General features: G+C 38.8%; 1 protein-coding gene and 1 long non-coding RNA gene across 2 annotated transcripts in view; one reads left to right on the forward strand and one right to left on the reverse strand.

The window, feature by feature from the left end:
• Positions 1 to 1967: 1967 nt before the first annotated feature.
• On the reverse strand, positions 1968 to 14620 carry LOC116696987 (uncharacterized). The gene is made up of 3 exons (XR_004333878.1): positions 14380 to 14620; positions 11680 to 11685; positions 1968 to 1978 (listed from the first exon to the last, which is right to left on the reverse strand). It is a non-coding gene; the product is annotated as an uncharacterized LOC116696987 (long non-coding RNA).
• tenm3 (teneurin transmembrane protein 3) overlaps positions 2932 to 15157 on the forward strand; it is a 257341-nt gene continuing 245115 nt past the window's right edge. The window contains 4 exon segments of the mRNA XM_032528287.1: positions 2932 to 3142; positions 5247 to 5367; positions 6259 to 6329; positions 10081 to 10368. Coding sequence (XP_032384178.1) covers positions 3040 to 3142; positions 5247 to 5367; positions 6259 to 6329; positions 10081 to 10368 — 583 coding nt within the window. The 5' untranslated portion in view covers positions 2932 to 3039.

Genomic DNA, 15157 nt, shown 5'->3' on the forward strand with positions numbered 1-15157 from the left:
AAACTGTCTCTCTTTTCACTCAAGCCTGTGGTAATATGGTTCCTTTTACCTTTCTTGTCTGTGTGTGAATAAGGTACTTTCTCAAGGAAGTCAAAAATAATATTACCACACATATTGCCACACATTTTATTGTGTTATGAATCCCTCTCGTCTCTTGCCTACATCGTGTCTACGTCTTTTTCTCCTACAAACTTTGGGTTTCTGTAAGGTCACACACAATTGAATAACAGCTCTAACTTTCTCTCACCCTCTCTCTTTTCTGTCCACCTTTCTCTCACAGAATGAAACTGTAGACTTATTTTGAAGACCAGCACTGATTTACAGTATTTGCTGCTTCCATGTGATATACTGTCCTTCGTACCAAGGCTCATGTTAAGTTTACACTGTAAAACTCCCGGTGACAGCAGCTCTCTATGTGAATCTCTGTATCCAAAGAGGCACACATGACTCAAAGAAGTGCTGACGCCCTGTAGATCCATCCCATCAGCTTACTGTCCCATTGTAGGATCTATTCTACATCATTACTTATAACACAGAGTAAAGAGACAATAAGCTATTCTGCATGAACGCTATGCTATCATAATTTTAAGTTAAAGATTATTCTTTGTCAGGCTAAATTCATGGACTAATGTATGTAGATATACTGTCCATATTTATACTCCCCTCAAGTAATCCTGACTAGGGTCCATGCACCTAAGTTCTGCATTACACGTTCCAGTATATGTTAGTTGTATGCAGATATAAATGCAAGTGAATTTTATAAAACTATTTGCATGAATTTGATAGTTGAAATGTTTTTGCTCTTCATGTCATTTGGCTAAAAATGTGTAAATCTATAAATCCTGAACAGTTCCCATCCCAGTTTGCAGAGCCCAAGGTGACATTTTCAAAATGTTTCTCCCGTCGGACTAACCCAAAGATATTCAATTAACTGTGATAGAAAATCATGAAAAACAGACCATTCTCAAAACAGCATTTTACTTAATAGATTACTTAAATGTATTGATTAATCAAGACGTGCATCTGTTTGCCTCTTTTCACCAATTTGCATTGCCTTAATATTCATTGTGTTGTATAATGCAACTAAGGGAATATGGAGAGATGAATGTGCTGCCGCTCTACTTCACTGTTTTTGTTAACATACATTAAATGCCAGATGGCACAATCGAGTTAAATGCATTCACGTATCAAAGTTTTTTTGTCTCTGAAGATTGGAAAACATAGTTTTGAGAACCACAAACAGAACTCGTGGAGACTTCAAGAACAATCAACTTTGCCCTGAGTTCATTCTCAGCTCTCTCATTACAGCTCTACTACAGCCATGGCACACAGCACCACCTGCTCTACTGTTTCGGTTATGCAAAGATAAGATTGCATAAGATAGGGTCTTTAACTAGATCCTATTTCCCCATGTTTTTGTCTAAGTGATTGATGGGAACACAAATCTTTAAAATTGGTCCAGTATTGAGCGAGACCACTGCAGCTGGCAGTGGCAAAACAAGCTACAATGGAATTATTAGTCAATTGCGCACCTTCAATTTACGTCCATTATAAGTGCTGTTTTTGCCACTGACAGGGTCAGATTATTATTCTAAGTGTCTGACATCATTATGGAGATGATCCCTACAGAGATAGAGATTTTGTTGAAGGCTAGGATCCTTTTTATTTATCCTTTACATTTATCACACTTCATTTAAAGACGACAGAAGCTGAACAACAGAAACATTTCAAAAGTGTGTCTTGGTTTGTGTTTTCACTCTTCCAACAATCACTACTCTGGTCAGGTTAATCCACCCTTTAAATGTGGAAAAACGCTGGCTCTGTACACGCCAGAAGTATAGCTTTTTTAAATGGAGTCTGGTAAGTTTGGCAATGGCAATTATGGAGCTCTTTCTGGTTAGATAAAAAGATTAAAAAGGGCTATCTCTGTAGGGATCATTTTCATTATGTTGTCATACACGCAAAAACATCACTTTAACTGTAGTTTCAAAGATTTATGTTTGGTGATGCATGGGGAAATAGTAGGAGTAGGAATCACCAGAGGCCTCAAGATACGATGTTATCGTGATTTTAAACATGTTGCAACATTCTGCTATATGTCCCAATTTATTTCCTTTTTTTTTCCAATTTCAACTGTTTCCCAATTTCAAATGATGTTTCCGAAAGGAAACTTTGCCAACATCTGTTTTATCTAAAAAGAAACATTTCTCCATCTGTTCATCTTCAATTGTGTAGCTACAAAATGGGATTGTCACGCAGACAGACCAACCAACACACATATAATAAAAGATCGACACTTGGCGTCTGTGTATCGATACAGTATTGCAATGGAAAATATTGCAATCCTATGCTGTATCCATTTGTTCCCCCCACGCCTAGAAAATAGTTTCCAGGTTGAAAACCAGCAAATTTATCCTTTAAGTTTTGGAAGAGCACTGGTGAGGGGAATTCCCCTGAGGAGAGTGACAGTGACAAGTGGAGGATGAAACAGTGTTACAGTGAGGTGACAATTCATTTGCATTCATAAGAGAAGCAGTGTTCTAGCATGTTGTGATGAAACAGATGTCAGAGCAGCTATGCATGTAGGTTAACAGGTGTTAAAGGCCATGACCATAGCTCTGTGACCGCCATATGAATGCAAGACTTTGCTATTCAGTAGACTGGGACACTACATTACATGTGGGAATGAAGAATCTATTTACAGGACAAGCATTGATGTACCAAATGAATAAAGATGGACAACAAGATGTCTGATCAAACAAACCTGCAAATCAATGCTTCTATCTTACCTGACTCGAAATATGAACCAGCCTCTCAGCGTCTGTGTCCCTATTTGTGTGAACCTTTTTATGATCCTGTCTCTATTGTATCCATGCAGTGTTTTTAGTTTGACTCCTTTTTTCTGTCTGTGTGTGTGTGTTTGCAGGTGAAGCCCAACAACCCAGACTCTCTCTCTGTCTTTCTTTCTTTTATCTCTTGCTCTCTGTCGCTCTGACTGTCTGTCTTTCTGTCTATGAAGCTGTACAGCAGCATGCCTGTATGTTTGCCAGCAGCACAAGCAGAAGCACTATGGAAGTGAAAGAGCGACGTCCATACTGCTCACTCACCAAGAGCCGCAGGGACAAGGAGGGACCGTACACTGGTGAGATAGCTCAGTTATTCATAGAGGCATTCATTTGTTTGCTTACCTGTCTGTTTCTTAATAAATATATCAGTTGAGTCTGTCAGTGGCTAAGTCACAACACATTCTCACTCCCATCGCGTCAAATACGGACACTTGTTCATGTGCTTTTGGCGTTGTTATTGACGCTAAAAGTCTCCTTTAGAGTCTTATCTGAACTCTTTTTATCTAAATGCGCTATATCTAAACACACTGGGGACTATTGTTGTCACTTTTGACGCGATTAGGTTTAGGAAAAGGTCGTGGGTGGGCTTATAAAAGGTAACAAAACCAAACTGCCTTTAGAAAAAAAGGACAGTTCTTTAAACAGTTGGGTTTAGGAAAAGATGGTGTCCCAGAACATCTTCTTCTTTACCTTAGCAGTTGTATTGACCGAAAAAATTCTTATTTAGAGTCATTGCTTGTAATTAAACTTTCCCGGCAACTAACATTGGAGAGAATAGGGCTGCAACTTTCAATTATTTTTGATTAAATTTTATGTTTGGTATAAAATGCATGGTCCAAAGTCCAAGTTTTGCAAACTATAAAGACACTCTTTACTGTCACAGGGTGAGAAACTAGAAAAGCTGCAGAGAATTTTACTTTTCTTTAAGTACTTCGATTCCACATTATCATAGTTGGCAATTAATTTAATATTAAAAAATAATCAAGGAGAAAATAAGCCGAATAGTCAACTTTCACTGTAGTCATCGCTATAAACTGTTGTTAATGGCCCTACTATGGAAACATTGCATAGGAGTTCCCAACAGGTTCCAAGAGTTTTTGTCCACAACTATAAAGCACACTGCTCAATTTTACGTCGGACTTTGTTTTAATTTGTTTGATGAGTAAAAGGTTATCAGCTGATCATCAGAACTGATAGAACTTTACTTTAAAGACTTTAGAAATACCTTGTTGTGCTTCCCACAAGGTAGAAGTTGATCTTCCTTGTGTACCACATGGGAAAGGTCCTGGCTGATTTTTCCAGCTGGCCTAAGGCTATACTTAGTCCAGCTGCAGAGAAAGCAGTCCTCCACAGAGCAAGCTACAACTTTGTAGCTGATTCCTAGGAGCCCTACAATATTGGCTTTCAGGGCTTTACTGCACAGATTTAGAGTTTGTGTTTCAGGCCAGATGAAGAAAAATCAACCTCCTTGCACCCAGGGAGACTGCCTCCTCAACAAATAAATCATCTGCTGTAAATAAAAAGTCCATATGTCATAGTATCTCCTGCTCTGTTTATCTCCTGCTCTGTATTTGAATGCATATTTGGAAGTGTAATAGTAGAGTAGAGTAGACTGAATGCTTGAAAATTCCCATAATGTGTCTTTGAAAAGACAACATGAAAGAACAATTAAAAGTTGTGCAATTGAGCTAAACCTCTCTCCATTTTCTCTGAGTTGTGAAACTGCGTATATATCAAACTACGCTGTAGCCTAGGTTATTCGCGCCAAACCAGTTGATGGAAACGCACTTAATTCATATTTCTTTTTAAAATTTGCTGGAATAGAAACACGACTAGTGACACTGAAAGATCCCATTTGTGTTGGGTGTGAATAATAGCTGCAGCTTTATTGATATATTGACCTGCTACAAAAACAGTTTTCGTCAACTCAGACAGATTGAAAACTAAACTGATTGTGAACGACCTGTCTTCACCTCTCAGGGCTTCTGAATCCGTGTATCATTCGTTCATTCGTTTTGAGAAATAAAAAAAGCAACAAAAAAATGACTTGTTTTCTCAATAGTCGTTCCCAAACCAAATTTTCTAATTGTGGGATGAAATGAACAATGGAAAATAACCGGAAAACAAGCGTTTCATTGAATTTTGATATTTTCAAAATATTTCATGACCCAGAAGTGATCTGTCCTAGGACGCAAACATTTTAAATAATTCAGTCCAGAGGAAGGGCAAAATGTGTTAACATGTTTTTGTAGGGCTTTTAGGTGTCTGTGAGTGTGTTTGCATGATGTTGGGCCTGTGTGTGTGTGTGTGTGTGTGTGTGTGTGTGTGTGTGTGTGTGTGTGTGTGTGTGTGTGTGTGTGTGTGTGTGTGTGTGTGTGTGTGTGTATATATCTATGCTAGGTTCATCAGGAGACAGCGAAGACTGTGCTATTGGCCCCCAGGGACTCCGGGTCCCCACTCAGAAGTCCTACTCCTCCAGCGAAACACTCAAGGCCTTCGACCAGCACCAAGACCAGACCAGGTTAGAACTGGCGTCACACACACTATAATACCACTGGATAACATGAGGACCTACAGAGGGTTTGGTACAGTCACATCACTGCTGGTAGGTCCTGAGAGGACCTGGAAGCTACTGGCTCTGTTCGGCAGGGAGATCCAGGATCTGATTATTTACAGTTTTAGTTAGTTGCCTGAGCTACAGTAGGACTTTAAATTCATTCTAATCGTTGGTGTTGAGATGCACAATCACTTTGGAATAGCAGTCTAGATATGGTACACTAGATGTTGACTGAAATATTCTTCCAAACTTTTAAGCTTTTTTTTTTTTTTTTTTTTTTTTTTGTATTTATGTAAGGCACTTTGACCTATCTGCAAAAATAGAATGTCCTTGAATATAGTTTGAACTGCTTTATACTCACTGAATGAAGTTGACCAGGCTGCTGTGTTTTTACCAACCAGCCTTGATTCAGTAGAGCACGTTCTTTATACATCAGACCAGCACAAGGCATCCCAGTGCAAAATGAATGTGTATGCCACTCCCATGGATTCTTGGGATAAATCTGTATGTGTGTGTGTGTGGGTGTGTGTGTATGTGTGTATATACACTGTTTATATATATATATATATATATATATATATATATATATATATATATATATATACCATACATCCCTTAAATCTTTCTGTTTTCTGTTCCCTCATTGTGTTGTTATGTGTATGCTCGGCACCCATCTGACTAGAGCATGTTGTTTTTAGTTGTGTGGTAATTAACGTTAATCAACATTAAGTGGCCTAATTTAAACAGACGTGGTACCTATGACCCAACAAAAGGACCAAACAACGGAGCACGGCGAGTTTAACTGGATTTATCATAGTAACACAACTGATGACGTTTGTCCTCGGCTGCTGACAGGTTGCTGTACGGGACGACGAAGGGATACAAGGACATGGTTCACCGTGAACAGGATGATTACAACAGACAAGGTGAGAGACGCACGGACACACATGCTGCCCCCTCCTCCTCTGTTTGGTTGTCTGTCTGTGCACACTAAATGCAACACGACTCAGCTTCTTGAAATATAATGTTAATTCCTTCTGTTTAGTTTTTAGCTTTTGTATCTGTACTGTCATGTTAATTGCTTCTGTATTGTTTTTGTTTGTTTTTTTTAACTTTAATGTTCTCACGTTGGTAATGCTCAGTTCGGACCAGAGTGAATTCTTTTGTCACGGATCAGTTTCCAATTATGGATTTCCTTTCTTTGACCGTTTCTTTAATGTAGGATTTACATGTCATTAACTCACACATGGATTTAATGCATGACCAAACCTGTGATAACGTAAATCCTAATTTTTCTTGGTATTATTTGGTGTTTGGGCATGTGTTTTTAAAACATGCTGAACACATGAATGGTCCAAGTATGAATGGATGCAGGTCGGATGGGGGAGTGGAAAGAAATGTTAAAATAATGAATAAAGAATATAAGTACTTTGAAGGAAATAAAGAAAATGGTAAAACATAGCACGTTAAAAGGAGTAAAAAACCACAGAGCGCGTTCATTGTTCTCCAGCTCCAATTAACACAGCGTCAATATTTGAGAAATGAAAAAATCATAATTACTCAATCATCTTATCTCCTTCGTTTTCACTGCTGGCCTAATTGGAGCTCATTTAAAATTAATATAACTTTTAATTGAACGGCAGCACTTGTTATCTCTTGTTGTGCCATTAATTACGGAAGGCTTTTATAATTTCTCTTTTCATTTGCTGATTAAAGATGAAGAGGCACATACTGAGATTTTACAGATGATTTGTTTGTCTTCCTTTCATTTATATTTCAAAGGATTATCACGCGTGTTATTTGAACCTGATTTCAGCCCATTTCCAGTTGATGTGAAAGAGTTACTCCTGATGACTTATTAAATTTAATGAAAAAGGTCATTTAAATGTGTAATCCACTCAAGAAACCCAGTCTGCATCTTTTCAATATTAAAAAAGGCAATTTATTTGAAAGAAAATAAAACACCCATTAATCAGCGTGCTCCTTTTGTTCGGGGGTGGGAGACGGAGACAGAGACTGTAAACTGTTACAAAAAAGTTCCATGGGCAATTAGAAAAAAATATATTTTAATATTAGTATACAATGCTGACAGGGATTTTAAAGCAGATCACATTTTTTAGGCAAGTTTGCATTTTGAATATATCTACTAATGTCATTCTGACCATTTCCGTCTTTTTCCTTATTTAAAATCCTCACTCAATCATCGATTTTCACACATGAACTGGAATAATGTTTGTTAACGCATCTTTTATCTGCCATACTGTAAATCCACGTATCTGTTTAGATTAATAACCAGTGTTATGATAATTTGGCCAATTCTGTGTCATTGATCAGAGACCCATCATGGCACTAATCTTTAAATTGCTGAAACTGAGTTAACTTTCTGATTACTGGTTCCTCACACACCTTATAATCCCCCAGTAGTCCAAAGTGTGTGATGACTCAGTCTTTGTGTATTGCCAAAATATTGCCCTATTAAAGATTTAATAACGTATTACATTGCCATATTTTTGCCATGGTCTTGGTTTTGTATTTCTCTTTGGTGATACATAAATACAACATTTTGGGCCTTGAATAATTATTTTTGTCTACAGTCAGATTTATTTATTTAAATGCATAATTAATAAAAAATCTGAGGAACTGGTATAAGAGAATCTATGTGTATTTCATACAAATGATGAAATTCATTTTATTCAAGATGTGCATCCTAATATGAGTTGCACGATGGTACGTTCACAATTTATAATTAGTTAGTTTTAATTTTATTTCTATGTCATGCCAAGCATTTGGCCCATCCACACACGTAGGATTACAAGACACCACACACACAAACACACACACACACACAGTATATACAAACAACAAATCCTCATCTACAGATCATCTCGGTAAAGAGCTTTTCTTCTATTATTGATTCTTCTATTTACCTTCTCTGTCTGGTTTTTATATTTTCTATGGCTAGGATTGATTTTTGCAAATGTTTTTATTCATTGTTTGAAACTATTGTCCTGCCTTTAAGCATTGCTGCAGCTTCATAACCAGGGTCAAAGCTTTCTTCTGGGAGACAGAGTGATTGCATTCTGCGTGAGTCCGGCTCTCTGTCGGTGTGTGTTTTCCTTTCTCTACCGCAATCCTTCTCTCACACCTGGCAAACTTTCTCAAATACAACACCAGACCAGTGTCTGAGATGGTTAGGCCATTATATAATAATGTCAATAATGTACCACACAGTTAGTAGATCACTGGATAATGCATTTTGTAAGAGTCCTTTTAATGATTGATTTATCACTCAGATTAAAAGTTATTTATCGAGCAAAAATGCCAGATGTTATCTGGTTCCAGCTTCACTCATATGATATCATACTTGAATTTGTACATTAAAGATCTTTGGTGTAATGATTGTTGGTCAGACAAAACAAGCAGGTTGAAGACATCACCTTGGCTTCTGGGACATTTTTCAGATTTTTTTATGACTTTGTTTACAGTTTTTTTTGATTGCTAAACACCAGTGGGCACAATTGAAGCCACGTGCAAAACTCCAACTACAGTCTGCATCGCCAACAGTCACCTGAACTACACAGTTCACATCTCCTGCAGAACTCATTCCAAGCAACACAACTCTGAACACACACGTCTCAGAACACAGAGTTAAAACACTAGCATCAAACACCAATACAGAACATACTAACTTTCTCATCTTTACAGTTTCAGAGACTTCACACTACGCAATAGTTTCTTTGAAGAAAATACTGTATATAGATTTTTTAGATGGTGTTAGTCATGGGATAAGTGTGTAGAGTTTTGAAAACTGTGTTCTAGCCAGGGCTGTTGCCAAAACCACCTTAGTCGAGTCCCAGACAAGTCCAAGACCAGGACTAGTCGAGTCCAAGACCAGGACCAGTCGAGTCCAAGTCGAGACTAAGTCCAAAGAGGTTTGAGTCCAAGACAAGACCGAATCCAAAATGGTTCAAGTCCAAGACAAGACAGAGTCCTGGACAGAAAAAAAGGTCTTATGCATGATAGTATCAAGACAATCATTTTGGGTTTCACTTTCCCTCCAAAATTATTACCAACATAACAAAGACACCTGGACTCGGTCAAGACCAAAAGCCATATTTGGCAAGACCAGTGGCCAAGACAAAGACAAGTCCGAGTCCAAATACTAGCGAGTCCGAGACAAGTCAGAGACCGTAGAAATACGGTCTTGAGTCCGGACTCAAGTCCAAGACCGAACTCGAGTACTACAGCCCTAGTTCTAGCAATGAAAAAGGAACTAGAGTTTGGTCCACATTAACTGCTGCTGTCCAGACTGTAGTTACAGTTTAGCACTTTACTCCAGTAACCAGCCCGCTGTCGTCTAGCAGGGGAAGGAAACCGTAAAGCCAGACTATGTACTCTTTTGTTTATAAACGAGCAGACAGCCTTTTTTATTTAAACGATGTACAATCAATTGAAAACAACTGTTTTTCCGCTATGACAATGCTTTTTTCTAATTGATTTTTTACAAATATTTTTATTAAATCATCATGTAATCATGTAGTGATGTTGGTATAAAACATGAATATAATGTACATCAACATGTTATGCCTAATATCTACAGTGATTAGTAAAATTCCCCAGTATGTATGAAAACATATTCAAATTTCAAAACAGTTGTAATATCTCAATCTGTCTCAGGTCAGCATTTCAGTCTCCGCCAGCTGGGAATCTGCGAGCCGCCTTCGCGTCGAGGCCTGGCGTTCTGCTCCGAGATGGGCCTCCCCCACCGCGGCTTCTCAGTTGGTACCGCCCAGGACCTAGATACCGATAGCCAAGCTGTGATGTCACCAGAGCGCGCCATGCGGCTGTGGGGCCGTGGGGGTCTGGGTAAATCATCAGGGAGGAGTTCCTGTCTGTCCAGCCGCTCCAACTCAGTGCTGACTCTCACCGACACCGAGCATGAGAACAAGTCGGACAGCGACAATGGTAGGACCTCATTTACACTGGACGTCTTCTCTATGGTCTTGACACTGACTAGATAACAGCAGATGAGTTCTACAAAAAAACATATTTTTTAATAAGTCTGAAAAATTCTTAATCAAGTTTGAAAAGAAAAGGACAAGTGTGTGTGTGTGGTGTGTGTGTGTGTGTGTGTGTGTGTGTGTGTGTGTGTGTGTGTGTGTGTGTGTGTGTGTGAGACTAACAGTGTTAGTGAATTTCAATGGGTTTTGTGTATTACTTGACGGACCATCAGAACACTGTACCGTACTATACTGCATGCTCTGATTCTACACAACTAGCTCTGATGATTCCAGTGTTGGGTAAAGCAGTGCATTGCAGTATGTTCCAGTACCAGCTGCTGCTATTTAACCAGGAACATATTATTATGTACTGGGCGGCCGTGGCTCAGGAGGTAGAGCCGGTTGTCCAATGATTGCAGGGTTGGCAGTTTGAGCCCTGGCTCGTCCTGTCCACATGTTGGAGTGTCCTTGAACAAGACACTGAACCAGTTGCTCCCCATGTGGCCATTTGGGTGTGAGTGGCTACATACGTGCAGTCCATTTACTATTTGGTCTTAAAAATGATAAAGAATTCTTACCGATGTTCAATGATAGAATGTTTTAGTCTGTGAAAATTGAATGGCATACACTAGACAACGGAAATTTAAAAATCATTGTTTGGATTTGTAAAGCCATGTCATGTCATGTACCGGAAGAGTAGATTTACTGCAGTAGATTGTTTATTTTGTATTAACCAGTGAATAGCCGTTAAACATTACTAAAGAAGCATTGATTTAAATCATCTAAATAAAGGAAGGGGGGAACGTGCAGATCTCCCACTCATTGATATTTAATGTATGTGTACAACTCCACCCAGGGTCCTTTCTCATGGTGTGAAATGGGGGAAGAGGCTGGTACAGTAGTCGGGGCAGAGGGGCAGCAAAACACAAAAGAATGTGCTGCTAATTAATTTAATTAATGATCACAATTCAGCTGAGCAGTCATTTGTTTTTGGACCTTTTGTGTGCATATGTGTGTGTCAGGGTCAGCGTGCACGTGGTTGAATGGATGTAAGCACCAATGTAACTGTGCAAATATGTTTGTAAAGGAGTTATTGGTTGGCCTGTGTATGCAATTTTTGTGTATATGTGTGTGTGAGTATATGTGTGTGTGTGCATGTATAAATCCTCAAGGTAGTTTTCCCTAACAGGTGTAGATTTAATAGTTAATAAAGGACTTGTTTTTGATTTTACACACTCACAGAAACACACACACACACACACACACACACACACACACACAACTTACAAATTATTTTTCATTAGGTTAGACAAACTCATACACAAACACACACACACCTACACACAGTGGGTTTTCATTAAAAGATGTTGTAATTAACAGTGAGATAAAATGCTGAGTCATTATATTTCCTATATTAAGTTTGATAATGTTTTTATTAAATGGCATTATGCTGTGGATGTCAGTGCTCTGGAGGATACACTTCCCATCTCTAGAAGTGAGTAGTCGTCAAGTTTTCAAAAGGCTAATTGACTTTTTAAAATGCAGGTGTGTGTGTGTGTGTGTGTGTGTGTGTGTGTGTGTGTGTGTGTGTGTGTGTGTGTGTGTGTGGTGTGTGTGTGTGTGTGTGTGTGTGGTGTGTTTGTGTGTGTGAGTGTGTTTGTGTGGAGAGTGGTGTGTGTGCGTGTGCACGCGCGCGCAGGCACGCTCGCTCACTCTCATTTCTAATGTGTGTGTAAGTGTGGAGTGGAAGTGGTCAAATGCTAACACATGGTCACTTGTGTGTTTAGACCAGGTTCATCAGCAGGAACGATAGTGGTGGCTGGGTCACTTTGGGGTGGGGGGGGGGTTGATTAACCCTGATGCAATGCAAGCCCAAAACGATTGATGGATTACTACACCATGGATACATGGTGTAGTGGATGAGAGCTGTGCACCTTGTTTTATTACCGAAATAAATTTTGTTTGCCTCGTTTTGTAAATAAATTTACTAGACCGCAGATGTATGTTTATATATATATATATATATATATATACACACACACAGTATATAAATCCTGAAGTTCCTGGTAATATTTAGTCAGAAAGAGTCAATGGTGTGAATGCATTGTGGCAAACCTGTAAACACAAATAGCAGTTTGGACAATTGATGCTAATTTAGACTATTTTTTTATTAAGGTTGCATTAGTAAGTTAACAAGCAGTGAAGGAAATCATTTGTAAATCTTTTTCTTTTTCTTTTATAATACAAAAATATTTTTTTAGTTTAGTTTTAATCATATTGTTAGTCATAATTGCTTAACTAACTTAAATGGTGAATCATTTACATCCCTCGTTTGGACTTGATCCTGTTGAGAGTCAGCATCCAAACAGCCAAGCAGCATGACCTTATAGATTTACAATCACAAAATAAAGTCAGTCACAACAACATAAACATGTTGAATTGTCCTCGTTGTCTTCTTTATGATTAATGTGTTATGGATTGAGGCTCCTTTGAGACTAAACGTACTGTACGTGAGACTCCACTCAGCAGCCAGATCACCTTCACCTCTTCTATTGTGCTGCTCTTTGCTCTCTGATGGTCCGATAGTCAACGGATTGTCCTGTAAACAGCAGGCGATACATTGCCTCCTCTGAGACACCTACTGCTGCACCGTCCCTTGATACGTAGTGGTCCTGGTTCACAGCAGAAAGTGTGTGCATTGGCGCGTGCACGGGTTTGTGTGTGTACAGTAACTTTAACCAACTTCTGTGATTCTATCTGGAGCTTTGTTGCAAGAGGAAGCAAGAGAAAGAATAGATAACAGGGTGGGGAAGAAGAATGTGGAGAAGAGAGAAAAAAATATCAGAGAGGAGGAGAAGAAAGCGGAAAGCAGTTCAATGGAGACAGTAATTCAAAAGAGAGACAGGGAAAGTTGAGAAAAAAAAGGCAGAGCACGGAAAGGGAGAGGCCTCTCTGCATTATTTGTTCTCCTGAGAGGAAATATTAGACCAGAGACGTCTGGCTGGCTCCCCTGTGGAAACACACACGCATGCATGTGCACACACACACACACACACACACACACACACTGGCAGATGTAAACACTTTTGTGGTGTCTGAACCCATGGGTGCCCAGCTGCTGCCGGCCTTGTTACTTGATATAGATGATCTCAACTATGGGACAGAACAAGGAAGATACATTTACATTTTCTGTCCTAAACAGGTGTCTTTCCTCGAAAAAAAGTCCTCTGATGCACAGAAGGTAGTTATTACATTCGTCTTTCTCATTTTGAATAAATGGGTATAATAAAATGTCAAATTGTTTTTATTTTTAAAATATGTACTGCACTCCAATTATATCACAGTTACATTTTTTTTTTTTTTCTAGACGACGGAGCGAACGTGTGCAAAAGTCAAACTACGCACAGCAGCAGTTCATATGGACAAAACTATAGTTTTTTTGTGTGTTTTTATTTCAATCAGGGGAGACTTTGTTGCAAATTTGCAAAGATTTATTGTACATGGGCATTTAAGTTTTTGGGATTAGACTCCATCATTAAAAATATTTTAAAGGGGTAGAGAAGCCAGACATCCCCCCCCCTGAACCAAACAAAGGACCTGAGTGTGGGAAAAGGTACTCAGGTTGACGTTGCTTGGAGGTGGAAAGGGTGGAGGAGGGTTGCATGTTTGCCTGATAAGACATCTGACGGAGAGAAGGAGGAGAGAAGGAGAGAAGACATGGAAAGCAGGATGTCATGCTGTGATTGGATCATGAATTCTATGGCCAATTCTGGTTGATTTACTGAAAAGTTATTGGTTCTTTTTGATGAATAGTTTTAGTGAGAAATAGTGGTGGTTGAAGTTTATTTAGAAGTCTCCCTGAAGGAATTTCCATTGAGCTTCATTGCTTGAACAATCAAAAATCTACACTCTTATCCCACTGTGGATTTACAGCACTTTGTTCAAATGCTAACACACTGTTGTCAGAACTGTTAACCGCGCCTTCAAAACACAATGGATTTCAGTCTGGTGCTTATCAAACTCTGCTGATTGTAATTTTAGCTGAAAGCCTAAGCAGGTGTCTTGTTTTATACTAATTAGTGAACATATAAGGTATTTATATAGAGAAAGCTCAGAAAAGCCTTTTTTTGTATACACACACCAAATAAGAATGAGACAGTTATACACTGTAGCGATAGAGAGAACCAGGTAAAAGAGCAACAATACCAACGTGTCCAGGTCAGATGTCTGAGGTTAAAAACACTACTTTGTATCTTTACCACAGGAAAACTGTTTTCTTACTGTTTTTCAGAAAGTAATGGAGGTGAAAGTGATGCAGACGTCCAATACTGCATGACGCTGGAGAGAGGCAGGATTAGTCACTCTATTCTTTCTTACTGTTATGTACCTTTAGTCTTTTTTCCAGTAATTCCATAAATTACTAGAGACAAAATACTAAATTGAAGCAATCTGCTGATCTTCCTTCCTTCTTGTTTCCCTTTGAGATATATACATACTGTATATATAATATATTATATTAATATACATATTGTCTTTTCTTTAAAGAAACTATTGAGTAGTGTGAAGTCACTCAAACTGTAAAGATGAGAAGTTTAGTATGTTCTGTTTTGGTGTTTGATGCTAGTGTTTTTACTCTGTGTGCGTGTGGGTTACGGTATGTGTTGCGTGTGTGTGTGTGCGTGCGGGCATGCGTGCGTGCGTGCCTGCGTGTGTGTGTGTGTAAAGAGAGAGCAAGGTAGAAGGGACGAACTCAG

This window comes from Etheostoma spectabile, chromosome 2 (assembly GCF_008692095.1).
Source record: "Etheostoma spectabile isolate EspeVRDwgs_2016 chromosome 2, UIUC_Espe_1.0, whole genome shotgun sequence".
NCBI lineage: Eukaryota > Metazoa > Chordata > Actinopteri > Perciformes > Percidae > Etheostoma > Etheostoma spectabile.